Source organism: Melanotaenia boesemani, chromosome 3 (genome assembly GCF_017639745.1).
Source record: "Melanotaenia boesemani isolate fMelBoe1 chromosome 3, fMelBoe1.pri, whole genome shotgun sequence".
NCBI lineage: Eukaryota > Metazoa > Chordata > Actinopteri > Atheriniformes > Melanotaeniidae > Melanotaenia > Melanotaenia boesemani.
This window is the reverse complement of record NC_055684.1, coordinates 16983080-16996664: the sequence shown is the minus strand read 5'-3', so window position 1 is coordinate 16996664 and position 13585 is coordinate 16983080. Positions and strand designations below refer to the sequence as shown.

The window sequence follows — 13585 nt, the reverse complement described above, 5'->3', positions numbered from 1 at the left end:
AAGCAAAATCCAGCCTGCCTATAGCTGATTTATCAGTTTGGAGCTTTGAAAAAAGTAGATAACGTACTTGAGCTGATCCACAATAAAATCATTGTCAATCCCTCTAGCAAATTCGAACTGTGGCAAGTTACAAGAGCAGACATGAAACAGTGCTTTGAGTGCTATTGAAGGAGACATTTCAGTCAAAACCTAAAGGCTGACCTGTAACTGAAATACATTGAAAACCAGCAGGAAGTATTAAGGTGGTAAAGCAATGTTTTTGTTTATTGTGTGGACTTTTTAGACATTGCTGTCATTTCAAGTCACAATGGACTGAGACTAGATTTGAGTAGTCTTCCAAAAGTATTAGCCATGAGCAGAAAAGAAAATATAAGGTCATACACATCTTCGTCTCCAGTTGTCTTTATGAAGCAGCCTTGAAAAAGTTCTCCTCTCAGAATATTTAGAAAGATTCTCATTGTTGAAAAAACCAAACAAAACAGAAGGAAGTTACAGCATTACACGTGTGATGTAATCACTGTTATTTGATCCAAACCATCAGAACCACTGAGTAAAATTATAGAGCAGAGTACATTTTGAAGCTGCTTGGAGCTGAATGTGGGAAATGCCCAATTCCCTATCATGCTTGAAACAAGAACAATGAACAGAGCTTAACACAACAGAAAAGCTCACAATAGAAGAGAATAGATGGATGTGTTAGGGTTAGGAATAGAAGATTAACTCCTTGAGGACAATAAAGGAACAAGACAAAGACGGAGAATGAGAGTGGAGCGCAGTTTCAGCTTCTTTTTCAGCCTTTATCTTGTTTCAGAAATGACTGTTGGACTAAAAAAAAACACAAGATTATCCAAAGCTCATCAGCACTTCTGATTAGTATAAAACAAAAGAGTATAATTACTGTACAGGAGCAGAAAGGAGGGCAGCAGATCAGCGACATGAAACAAAAGAGAGTATACTGCTTGAATGAGAGAGAAAACAAAATCCGGGCTTGAAATGTACAAATGGAACAAGAAGGAGAAAACAGAGTTAATATTTTAGTTGTGTAAAAACATTTCCTCCTGAGCTTAGCATGCTGATCCTGAGTTCATAACCGATGAGCCAGAGGAGGCATCTCACCTACGGATGTTATGAGGTCATACAGAGATGAATGACCTAAAAAAGATGACACTAAGACATCGACCATGACACAACAGGTTCCTGTTTTCAACTTTAATATGAACCTTTGTTCACTGTTTGAAAGAACAGTAATCCACTGACTTTCACGAGCCTGGAAGAGCTTCACACTCTGTCCAGTCAAATTTAAGGTGAACTTTTAATACAATCTGGAACTGATTCTCCACTTGTGGTCTGCCCATTGCTTTTCACTTTGTGCTGTACTGTTACCTTGTGCTCCTTTTGTATTAAATATCCACCTCTGCACTGAAAATCTTAGTCTGGTTTCTTACTTTTATAGATTAGAATCAAACCCTGTTAGTGCATCCTGAATGAAGAGTTGATTGCATGAAAAACTAGTTCAGTCTGTTCTCCACCTGACTGGACACCATGACTAAATATAGAATGCTCAAGTAGTGTTCATGTTATTACTAAAAGCACTTTGTCAGATCTGCGTCTGCTGAAATTGAAACCAACTCTTAGACATAATCTGGTGGAGATTTTATGTGGATCAGTGGCTTAGTAGAAGCTAGAGTTCGGCTGAGGACTGTTGAGCATCTCTATGTATAGTTGTTCAACGCATTTGCCATTAATGTGGTTTAACTTAATAAAGTGTTTGCCTGATGAGAATATATATGATGGAATACAAAAAATTGCTTAATCCTTGCAAAAGTTGTTTGCAAGGAGGAGAGACATCCAAATATATAAAGCCTTAGCTAAAATTATAATAGCATATTTATTAATAAGTATATGATGTATGAATATAAAATCTTTACTCAATCTAATAATGTATTGTTATTACAGGGATGTTTGTTCAATTTACAATCATAGGGATCTATTATTACATTTAGGGGTAGCGTTAGAATGAGGGAGGAGAAGTTTTGCCCCCAAGAACGCAGAACTGAATAATATCTATTACCCAGAGTGTTTTTCTCTGGTCAGCACTGTAGTTTTAACACTTAGCGATTATTTAGTGGTCACAGATTAGTGATTTTTTTTTTTTTTTTTTGGCTACACAGCTGTTTAGTCTCAAATCCCTGAGTTCGCTTCACATTCATGAGAAAATGTTCCTCCTTTACTATCTGATTTCATCATAGGTTTAAGTGATCACCAATCACCATGATTTTCTTCCTGGAAGATTATGGTTTCTCAATACCCTTCCAGTTTTTAATAATGTGTTGGACAGTTCTTAACCCAACTTTAGTAGTTTCTTCATCTCCTTAGATGTTTTCTGTGCTTCATGCATGCCAATGATTTGATCCTTCTTAAACAGACTAACAATTTTTTCCTTAACCATGCATTGTGTCTTTCCACATGGTTGTTTGGGAAATGAGAAGCTACTTATTGCATCAGTTGGTGTTAAATAACTTGTTGCCAGTGGAAGGTCATCACCCATGCAATAATTATCCAATAGGAGGCTGTACCTATTTGCATAAGTAAATCCAGGTGGTGACTTTTTTGGCCAGGTAGTGTCCTTCTTCATTGTTCTTTCCTCCTTCTAGTTCAGTCTACAAGATATTATTTAGTCTTAAAAAAAATAAATAAAAAAAAAAAGATTATATTACAATTATATTTTAATGTGCTTTAGCTAACGGTTCCAAGAAAGATATTAAATATTTCTCCTCAGGGCAGTACATTTTCTTCTGTTTCTGCCAACCTCTTAAAATGAAAGAGAAACTCACATTTGCAGTTGTTTAGTTGCAGCAGCAAATCATTTATCATGCCTAAAAAAAAGTTAGAAGGTTAAATCAATTATATCTCGCTGACGTGAACACACTAAACGTAATTATGAGGCCTCACATAAGTTCTCTAATTTAAATGGTCAGTGAGATGGAAGCAATTAAACAACCAAAATCCTACATAAGTAACAATCCGTGAAATTAAATGTGTCAAATCAGGGTTTTTTTTTTTTTTTTCATGGAGACTTTAAGCTCTTTAAGAGACTTGGGTATTGTTTTCACACATTTTGACATCCTATAATATATTCCTTATAAATGGGATTTTAAGCCAATATTGTTAGCATGTATTTTCACACACAGATAAAGATGGTGCTCGGACTATTTAAGTGAATAATAAATGATTATTCTTAATTGCTTAAATTTGATTTCTGGGCTGTTGTGGGAATCAAATAACATGGCTGTAACGTGCCTTTGAAAAACATTACATTTTTAGGGATGAAAGAATTTCTAACCAGTTTATCTGTAATTTGATGGCTGTGTTATCATCCTTAATCTCTTTATTTGTCTACTGTAATTTTGTCCTATACACCTCTTTGCCTCTGTAAACCAGCTAGAGTTTCTATTCATGATGTGAGATACACCATATTTCAGACTCATTACACTGCTTGGCCTCAGGAAAGCACTTAAAACACAGGTCAACACAAGATGACATACAACATTTGAAACAGACAGGTCCAGAGGCGGACAGATTTGTGGGAGGATGACATTTTCTCAGCAGCCCTGCTTGCCATTGCTTCTGTATCTTTCTGTATTCTTCTTATTATTATCTTCTTGTGCTTCTGTCTTCTCTCTTTTTATTTCCAACTGGATGACCTTTTTTTTTTTATGTTCTGGTGTTTTGACACCCTCAGCTAAATTAGGAACCACACAACACTAACCATCAAGCACACACAGAAACTACATCTTGTTTCTTTCCCTGCTTAGTTTGCTGTGACAATGGATGGTAATTTACAGGTCAGTGCATTCAGAGCGCCTCAGGCTCTCAACTGAATTTTCTCAAAGGTCTTGTGTGCCACGCGAGTTCTTCCACCTGCTTATGTGTTTCGTCCTACTGATCTGGATTTGATGTCTCCATTATTACAGCAAATTTGCTCTATCATAGGGGTTTATTGCTCCATCAAGATAGGCCAGCTCTCTTCATTGATGTAGATTGATTCATATCACATGAAACGTGATTAATTAGATTTTTTCCTAATAGGAAACTGCTTGTCAGTGTGATGAAGTGTTTTGGGGGAAAATTTGTTTGATTTTACAAATATATACTTCCTTCACTCATTTTACCTAGATTTACTATAACTGATTATGTTAATAAAACATGCACAAAGTAAAATCTGTAATAACCTTTACTAGTTCAGAAACTTCACAATGTGCAGTACTTGGGTAAATGTTATCCAAAGGTTAAATGGATACGTTACATCGAAACATGGCAGCAGATTGATCTTTGAGTCTGACAAGAGAAGCCATGGAGCAGGTTGTGAGGGCAGTACGACTATGAAGAGCACATAGTGTTTATGGCTCTGCGCAGGCAGGTAATTGAATGAGTTTCCTGGAGGCAGGACCAGCACCTCTAAGCTGCTCCTGTCACATGCATGACTAACCACAGTCACTCTATTTTTCCTTTTCTCTATAGCTTTCATTTCTCTCAGTCTTTATGAGGTTTTTCACCAAGTCATTTTTTTCTGAATATTTAAAAAACACATGGACCACAGATGGTGCTTCCCGTGTGTTTTCATGTCCGAAGTATGACCCTAAAAGGACACGGACAGCGGTTTGTGTCTCTTTAGTCAAAAGCTGCAGAGATGCTGCCTAAACGATGAGTTTTATCATGCATGATGGCATCTCGAACTGCTGGAGTCTAAATATTTATAGTGCAGAAAAGACTTAGATATACTACAATAAATACAAAACATATTTGTGAGTGCCATTACCAATACTGTGTAGATATGTGCAAACACACATCTACATCAGTCAGCAGGGATTTTTTGGGGGTAAATTAAATAAATACTTATGTAAATATTATTGACTAAAACAGATCCCTTCATCTCTTTCCCTACTTTTCTCTTCACTCTGATGTGGTTGAATATAAATGAAATTTCTGCCATGTGAGGACTTCCCTCAGTAGATTTCTGCTTCACTTTGTAAATTAAACATTTTGTTCTTCAGTCAGAATTACCATGAAGTTATCCCCAGTCCCCTGAGAGCCTAATTACCTCCACATTTCATGAATACTAGTGTTAGCAGTAACTATGGTGGTATAAAAATAGACCTGAAGACCAACGAGCTTGTTGATTTTAACAAGACTGGACCTCTGCAGAAAGTGGTACTAGCATGTGATCCTGCACGGATAGTACCACACTGTCGGTCACAGAGAAGCACAACCTGGTGCCAGAAACGACTCATGCTTCAAAGGCACTGATGGCCTCATTGGCGACTCAGGATGGTTTTGATGACAACAGTATTTCATATGAAGATGTGCTTTTTTCTTTTTGGCTTCTAATGATAAATAAATTATTATAGTGCCATTCATCATTCAGATCATTTTACACTGGTAGCAGGCCATTCTGATCAGAACCAGTTCAGCCAAAAATTACTTGATTCTTTACTTTTTCAGGTGTTGTATTGTAGATTTGCTGTTATATCTGGGATCATTGTCCTCTTGCATGACCCAATTTTCACTAGGCTTTAGCTATCAGGCAACCTCACATTAAATTATTGGATACTTTGGTGCACAGATGAGTTTATGGTTGCCTCACTGACTGGAAAGTGGCTGTCTAAATCATCAACCCTCCACCACTGTGCTTGTTAACTGGTATGAGGTCTTTGTTTTTAAATGAAGTACTTTACATTATAACCAGACATCTCATTTTTGGTGTCTGCTGGCCATGCACAATAAAGTCCGCCAGGGGAAAAATATGGCGGCCTACCATGGAACAGAGGACGTCAAAAGTCTGAAATAACTTCATGTTAAACTTCCTAAATTAAATGCATGTGAGATTTGTAAAGCAGACCTTGCGTATTACGGAAGTACGTCTGCAATGCTCGAACATTTAAAGACGAGGCATGTCGGATTTACATGACAACCTCATGCCAGATTTAAAAGCTGAAAGTGAAATAAGATCCATTTAATAATTATGAGACACACAATCCGATTAGTCGTTTTAATAGCTGATGACCAATCGACTACCAGAATAGTCATTAGTTGCAGCTCAAATGATGGTGTTTTTATTGTAAAGGTATGACTGGATATATACTGTACGCTTCAGCAGCATTTTACCTAACAGGTACCAAATCTCACTATTTAAATCATGATTTTACATTCTGTTATGTTAAAATTAAAATGACCTTAATGTCAACATAAAGGTGAATTTCTTTACTTTCTTAATTTGTCTTCAATGACCAGACATATAGTGAAAAAACCAGAGTGAGGTCTACATTGTCTAGCTCGGGACTAAATGACTTGTTTGGGGAACAAAAGTTAAAAGACAAAAAAACACTTTTTTAATATGCTGTATCAGTAATTTGAAGACCCTCTTTAGATAAAACACTACCATCCAGTTAAAAGAAATGAAGCAGCTTATCTACCATGCCAGCAGCTTCCATTATGACTTCCAGTGTCTCACGTGAAATATTAAACAGGGAACCTCTAAGACAGTGTGCATGTTTTATACCAGCACAGGAAGAAGTAGTTTTCTTCTTAATGTGTTTATCTGTACCAAAGCAACAGGCTAATGTTTTAACTTAGATATTTGTTTTGCCTGCATAAAGCACCTCATTATGAATAGAATGCTGCTAGAAACTTAACTTAATCAGCATTTCATCCTTATTTGCATTAACTGTGTTTTTATGTCTCACTGTCTCTCCAGGGAGTTTTTCCCGCCAGCTACATTCACCTGAAGAAAGCCATCGTAACCAACCGAGGGTAAGTTTGGAAACCCAGTGCACAATACCATACACAGTTTAAGTTACCCCATCTGTCAAACCTGGGTACTTAATATTTATTTAACTCCTATATCCACAGAAACATCATATATCAATTTAAGTTTGTAGCAATGCAAATAATGTACAAAGCAATGACAACACAAGGTTTGTAAATTCAGGTTAGAACATAGTGAGATTTTCTCATCAAATTCCTAAAAGGGGATCAAAGCAACCCAGTTCAGTTAGGACACCAGATTAGATGTATTTAATGGCCACTTTAACACAAATTGTCCCTCAGACTCTTTTCTTCTTTTGACCTCACCTAACATGCACGTCTTTGAACATGCATGTTAGGGTAATTGCTAATTAGACATTGAGAAATAAAATTATGAATACATTAATGAGTATAACATGGGTTCTTTAAAGGTTGCTCCTTGCTATTTCATTGCAGTGCTCATAAAGAAGAATAATTAGAAAGTCACCTAGTATGAATGTACAAATGCTGTATTAGTTTTCAGGCCAAATGATCAAATTAATGAGAGGAATATCATTTTACACAGATTTCTCCTGCTTGTTTTTATTTTATAGCTGTGACCCAAGCTCTGAATGATCAGTACATATTACATTAGCTTCTAGAGTTCTCCACTTGCATGCTCAGTAGGAAAATCTTTTTTTTTTTTTTTTTTTTTTTTTTGTTAATTAACTATTTTAAGTTTGAAATTGGCTGGTAAACCAGCACTGTACATATCACAGAATAGAAAGGGCAGAAACACTATTTAAATAACATTTTAAGATCTAATCTGCTTATAATCAGTTTCTAAAAGAACACCTGTGGCTTTCAAGCAAAGCTCAAAAGAACAAGATGTCTCTCTTTATTGTGTCATTGATTTTATATTTTCAGAAGGATAACATGAAGCCAGATGTGTTTTATGGGTTTTATTTAGTTTTTGTTGAATCTGACAGGTCAGTATTGTTAAGTGAATCCTGGCAAACACCAGTATGCTGCAGCCCACAACTCTGTGTCAGATTGTACTATGTTATGAAGAATGCTTTGACAGCTGTCTCCTTCTCTGCAGAGTCAGTCCACTCGCAGAGCAGACTTTTATAGACATCAGAGCAGAACATTCACACTTCAAGATCACACCTGGAGACATCCAGAGAGCTGTCACCACACACACACCAACATCCAACAGTTGACAGCAAGATGCAGACTGTACAAACATGTGAACAAGAGGCTTTTGCTGAAACACACATGTACACAGATGTAGGAAAAAAAGGATCAGATTTTGCTTTGCTGCTTTAGACTGTTGACATTTTTTGATGCTGGTGGGTTTAGATTAGAGATGATTAGGCACAGGTAAAAATCATAAAATGGCTTGACCTGAAATTGTCCTTTTTAAGTACCGGGGTTGGTTGTTCGTTACATATAATGACTCCTATTTATACCCAGTAGCAAGAAAAGTGCTGCAAGCATGATTAGATGTAAGCAGTGATCAGGGTTCATGACCCCTTGCTTAAAACTGTAAATCAACAACAAAGACAAACATGCCACTAATGTCTTATCACCTAACTCACAAAGACACCAGAACAGCAAATCTTTCAAGAAGGTAATTTTTAAAATGTATATTCCATCATTTATTTCAACAAGTTAGCAAGAAAGCACTTTAAAAATTATTTTTCGGTCTTACAGGAGTTCTCAGATGGATGAAGTGTTACATGTACTTGCAGATTAACAACATATTATTGATGAATATTATTCCTGAATATGTGAGGTTGGTAAATTACCTTTGCTTGTGATTATCCTTATCATTAAAGCTTTATATACTGCTCACAGAAGCTTTCACATGAAGGCTTTCATATGTGCAAGCAGAATCTCTGTAGGGATTTAATAAACTATACACATAAAGTTTAAGATCTGATGATTAAAAGGATTCTGCACAGATTCTCACTCACAGTTAAGAGCCATGGTGTGTACTTGATTACACTATAACCATCTGCTTCTATTAAGGCTAATGTAGAGAAATGGCCGCTGACCTATATTTTGCACTTTAGAGTAGGTTACTGTCAGCATATGGAGCTTGATGGCATTCGTCTCTGACACCATCTTTGTGCATGTGTTAAAGGACGAGTGAATATGTGTTTTTAAGAGGTGTGGTGGACATCATATGATGTATGGACATCATGTATAGGCATTTAATTTTTAAAAGACATGTAGCACGTTTCTAAAAAACATATTTTGTCATGAGATTTAAGTTTTTTTTTTTTTGTATAATATGTACTTGATCCTTATTTTAGACTTTTTATTTTTTCCATCCTGCCTTACGTTAAGGTCTTTTTTTCCACCCACTTATCTTTGAAAGTGCTTTGAAAATTCAGAGTACCACTGTGGTATAAATTCAGTCAAACACTCAAACATAAACCTCTTCAGAAAAATACGGTTTAATTCATACTGAGCCACTAAAGCACAAAGCTTGCTATTTATTCACACAACATTTGCATCACATTTTGTTTTTCATTAACCTTTTAAAACCTGAAGTTTCCCCTATTGATGATTTTGAGAGCAGATGGTACCAAACTATACCGAAGTGGTCATTTTGGAGACTTCTCCTAAACTGTCTGCACTAAAACCTCTTTAATTTTGTTTGGCTTCACTTTGGCCTTTGCAGAGATAATGTTCACATATTGTACTATGATTTCATAGAGGTTTACAGCTACAGCTGCATCTAACCAAATATACTTATATTAATCCAAAAGGTGTTTTTTGTAGGCAAACCTGAAACTTTTTTTGCACTTAATTTATTCTTCACCAGTTACGTATACTGATATATTCACATCTTAACCAATCTCACAAGATTTCCCTTTACTATGACTCCAAAAGTATTCAGACATTGTGGTTGCTCATTTTATTACATGTTGCAAGTTAAAAACCACAGCACAGGTTTCAATGGGTCTATGATCAAATAATACCTAAATAATTTAAAACAATGTTTTGCCAAAAATTATTCAAAGCAATTTTTTGGGAGACACCTCCCACAACATTGGAAGTCTGTCATGCATCCATCCATCCATCCATCCATCCATCCATCCATCAAAGCCCAGACTTTCCTCTCCCCTTTCACTTCTTCCAGCTCATCTGGGGGGATCCTGAGGCGTTCCCAGGCCCCTCCAGTGTGTTCTGGCATCTGGCTTTTCCATGGAGTCGCCCCTCAGTGGGACATGCCTGAAACACCTCACCAGGGAGGCATTCATTAGGCATCCTAATCAGATGCCTGAGTCATCTCATCTGGCCCTTCTCTATGCGAAATCCCTCCCAGATGACCCAGTCTTCTCATCCTACCTCTAAGGGAGAGCCCAACCACCCTGCAGAGAAAACTCATTTTAGCCGCTGTATTCACAACCAAAGTCTTTCTGTCACTACCCACAGCTCGTGACAATAGGTGAAGGTAGGAACTTAGATCGACCGGTAAGTCTAAGTTCCTACCCTAGCCTTGGCTAAAATGATGTAGTGTGTCACATGACTCATGGAACATACTTATCCTCTTTAAAGTGTGTTGTTGGGGCTGACCTTCTTTTATTGGTGAATTAACACTATGCAGGTCACTAAGGTCATTAAGCAAGTTGTTTGCACAGGAAGGACTGCAGCCATGCCTGCCTGCCTAACCTGCACAACTAACAGGCTTCTGGTAAAGTTGGCTGTGATGTTCAGAAAACTGTATTTGGATTGTTGGGATAAAACCCTTTCTAAATGTCCCATGAACTTCTGCTGAAGGTTGCAACTAAAATTGAAAGAATCTTCCCCAAATCACTGTTTCCCTTCCTCCGCTGCTGCTGGTCCCAGAGAAAAACATGCTCCTCTCAGATTATACAGCATATCTAAGCCTTCCTTAATTCTGTCATCATACAAGTTTCCCTCACATCTAAGGAAAAATATACAGGAAAAATAAATAAATTAAAGTGCTTGGTAGTTATTTTATTTGATTAATCAATACAGCTCTCATTGTCAAGTAGTCAGGAGAGGGCAGACTGAGTCTTCCTCCTGAGCTACAGCATCAGTGTAGGTTTTGGTCATTGGATTTTCTGTTCGGAGGTGAGTATATAAAAAAAAATAAGAAAAAGAAAACAAGCGTTTATGTTATATTCATTTTAACATAAAAAGGCTAAAAATTTAATATGAGGCATTTTCCCTTTTAAGTGAATTAAAGATTTAGGGAAACCCAGGATAATTGCAAACAACCTGCACCAACTTTCTATCACTGCTGTGCTTATCAGTTTTGTAAGCTAACACACGGCATATCTACTTACTACTTTTCACCAGATTTGAATTTAAAAGAAAAATAGGTTAGAAAAAAAATCTAAAAGATTTCTAAAAAAGCAGAATGTGGCATGTGTATGCATTTAATTTCCCCAAAGTTAGTACTTTGCAGGATCACCTTGTGCATTAATTAGAACTACAAGTCTCATTTTTCTGTGAGCTTGTCACTGGGATTTTGGCCAAATATTCAAAACAAAAATGTTGGTATACAGCAGTTTTTAAATCATACCAGTTGGGTTGAGATATGGGCTTTGACCAGGCTATTAAACCACTTCCTGCACAGTGTGCTTAGGGTCATTGTCCGCTGGAAGGTGAATTTCCATTTCAGGTCAAAATCTCCAGAATACTGAAAAAGATTTCCTTTAAGATTTTCTCTGCATTTAGCATCATCCATCATTTCCTCAAGTTCCTGCTGATGGAAAAACATCCCACACCATAATTCTGGCACCACCTTGCTTTACTGTGGGGGATGGTGTTGTGGAGGGGATGAGAAGTGCTGGTTTTCCTTCAGATGTAGTGTTTTTCTTGATGGGCAAAAACCAGATGTTTGTTTGACCAGATGACCTTCTTCTTATGTTTGGGAAGTCTCCCACAAACCTTTTTTGTAAGCAGAGTGTTTTTTATGGCTACTCTCTCATAAAGCCCAGCTTTTTGTACAGCTGATGGACACACATACTGTTTTGTTTGTGCTGAGCTTTACAGCTCCTAAAGGTTTTTTTTTTCCCTCCTCACTTCATTTCATCACTTAAATGTAGACTTTGTAAAAAAAAAAAAAAAATCTATTTAAATTAAGGCTGTAATGTAAAAAGAAAATGAAATCTTTTGCAAACCACTGCAGTTGTGGGATTTAAATATTTTGTAATGTAAATAATAAAAAGAATATATAAAGTACCCTTCTTCTTTAGAAAGCTTGAAAAGAGAGACAGAAACACATATAAGAATTTTATGTTTGAAAAAGCAATAAAATAGAGGAACATATATGAGAAGAGACAGTTGAAATGGAGAAGATGGGAATGTTAGTCACTGGAGACTGAGAGGGGACAGAAATGGCTGCTTGGAAATGAGAGCAGTATAGAAAAAGACATCAGAACAGAGACAGTGGAGTCTATGATAAGAGTGAATATAGATGCACATTTTCACACTTAAAGGAGAAAAACTAAACAAGATGGAGGACTGCTAGCGCGAGAAGCTGAACAAAATCTAAAGATATTAGTGCAAAAGCCAGCAGAGTGAAAATGAGAGAATTTAGTTGGAAAAAGAAAAAACTATTTGGGGAGAAAATAAAAGAGGGGAAAAGGCATAAAGGGAGAAGAAAGTAAAGCCATATTATAAAAAGAATAAGGAAGGAAAAGGTAAGGAAACATTTCCCACATGTGAAAGGCTGTTGGTAAAAAAAAAAAAAACGAGAATTGTGGAGAGGAAGAGCAGTAAAACTGAGAGGAATAACAGAGACGTGCCAGAACCAGGAGAAAACTTGAGAAACAGCAACAGGAGTAACAGAAGGTGGGGTAAAGAAAGGAGGGATGGAGGAGGAGAAAAAGCATCTAAGATGCAAGTGTAACTAATGCGGGTGAAATCACCAGGAGACCAGCAGCTACTACTCAGCAGGGACATCAGCTAATCTGGCACACTGGCTTTTATTAATTAATCAGAGAGAGAGAGAGAGAGAGACAGAGAGGGAAGGTGGTGGTGGTGGTGGGGAAGCATAGTGGGAAAAAAAACCCTCAACAGTCAGGGTGTAAAAAGGAAAAAATGTGGCATGACAAGAGGTCGGCTCATATTTATGACTCCTGTGTTTAAACAGTGACTCAGCTTTTAGTTTTAGCTAACATCACCCCTTTGGTCAAAATGATGTGGTCAGTTGGGGAAAAAGGAAGGTGAGAGGTGGTGCAAAGCAATTTTAACTTTTTTTTTTTGTTTGTTTTTGTTTTTAACAGACAGGGGTGAACTGAGGTCTTTATTTTCAGCTGTTTTTCATTTCGGTTAAAGAGCATTTAGCAGGTTGACCCGTAAAAGTCAGTGGAGAATACTGCAAATGCGTAACTGTATGAGCAAATATTCACATAACCTAACTGAAATAATTCTGCTGCATAAAATAAAATCCAAAAATACGGGCAAAGTCATCAAAAACAATCAGCCACAAGAGGAATAAGTTGTGCAACAGACTGTCTGGCCTGTAATCATCGAGCTACTGGAGCTATCAAGAGACAGACTAAATTTTGCCAGAATTCACAGGACTGAAGCAAGTTGTTCAAGGTGCTGGAGCAATCTGCCTTCTGGACATTGCTTACTAGTATCATCGTTTCCAAGACTGGTCTTAATTTTTTGGTTGTGGTCACAGATTTAGATGCAGTTTTACGCTGCTGAGTCTGTCTTTGGAGAACACTAAAGAAAGACTTTCAAGAGAGAGCTAATCCACAATAATGTGTCACAGTTTGTGGAGGATGTGGATCCAAATGCAGAC

At 37.0% G+C, this 13585-nt stretch overlaps 1 protein-coding gene across 1 annotated transcript in view; it reads left to right on the top strand.

Annotated features, from left to right (window-relative positions):
* The window catches only part of LOC121636950 (dedicator of cytokinesis protein 3-like), a 135829-nt gene that overhangs the window by 39243 nt on the left and 83001 nt on the right, over positions 1-13585 (top strand). The window contains exon 8 of the mRNA XM_041980818.1: positions 6755-6810. Coding sequence (XP_041836752.1) covers positions 6755-6810 — 56 coding nt within the window. The remainder of the gene's footprint in view (positions 1-6754; positions 6811-13585) is intronic.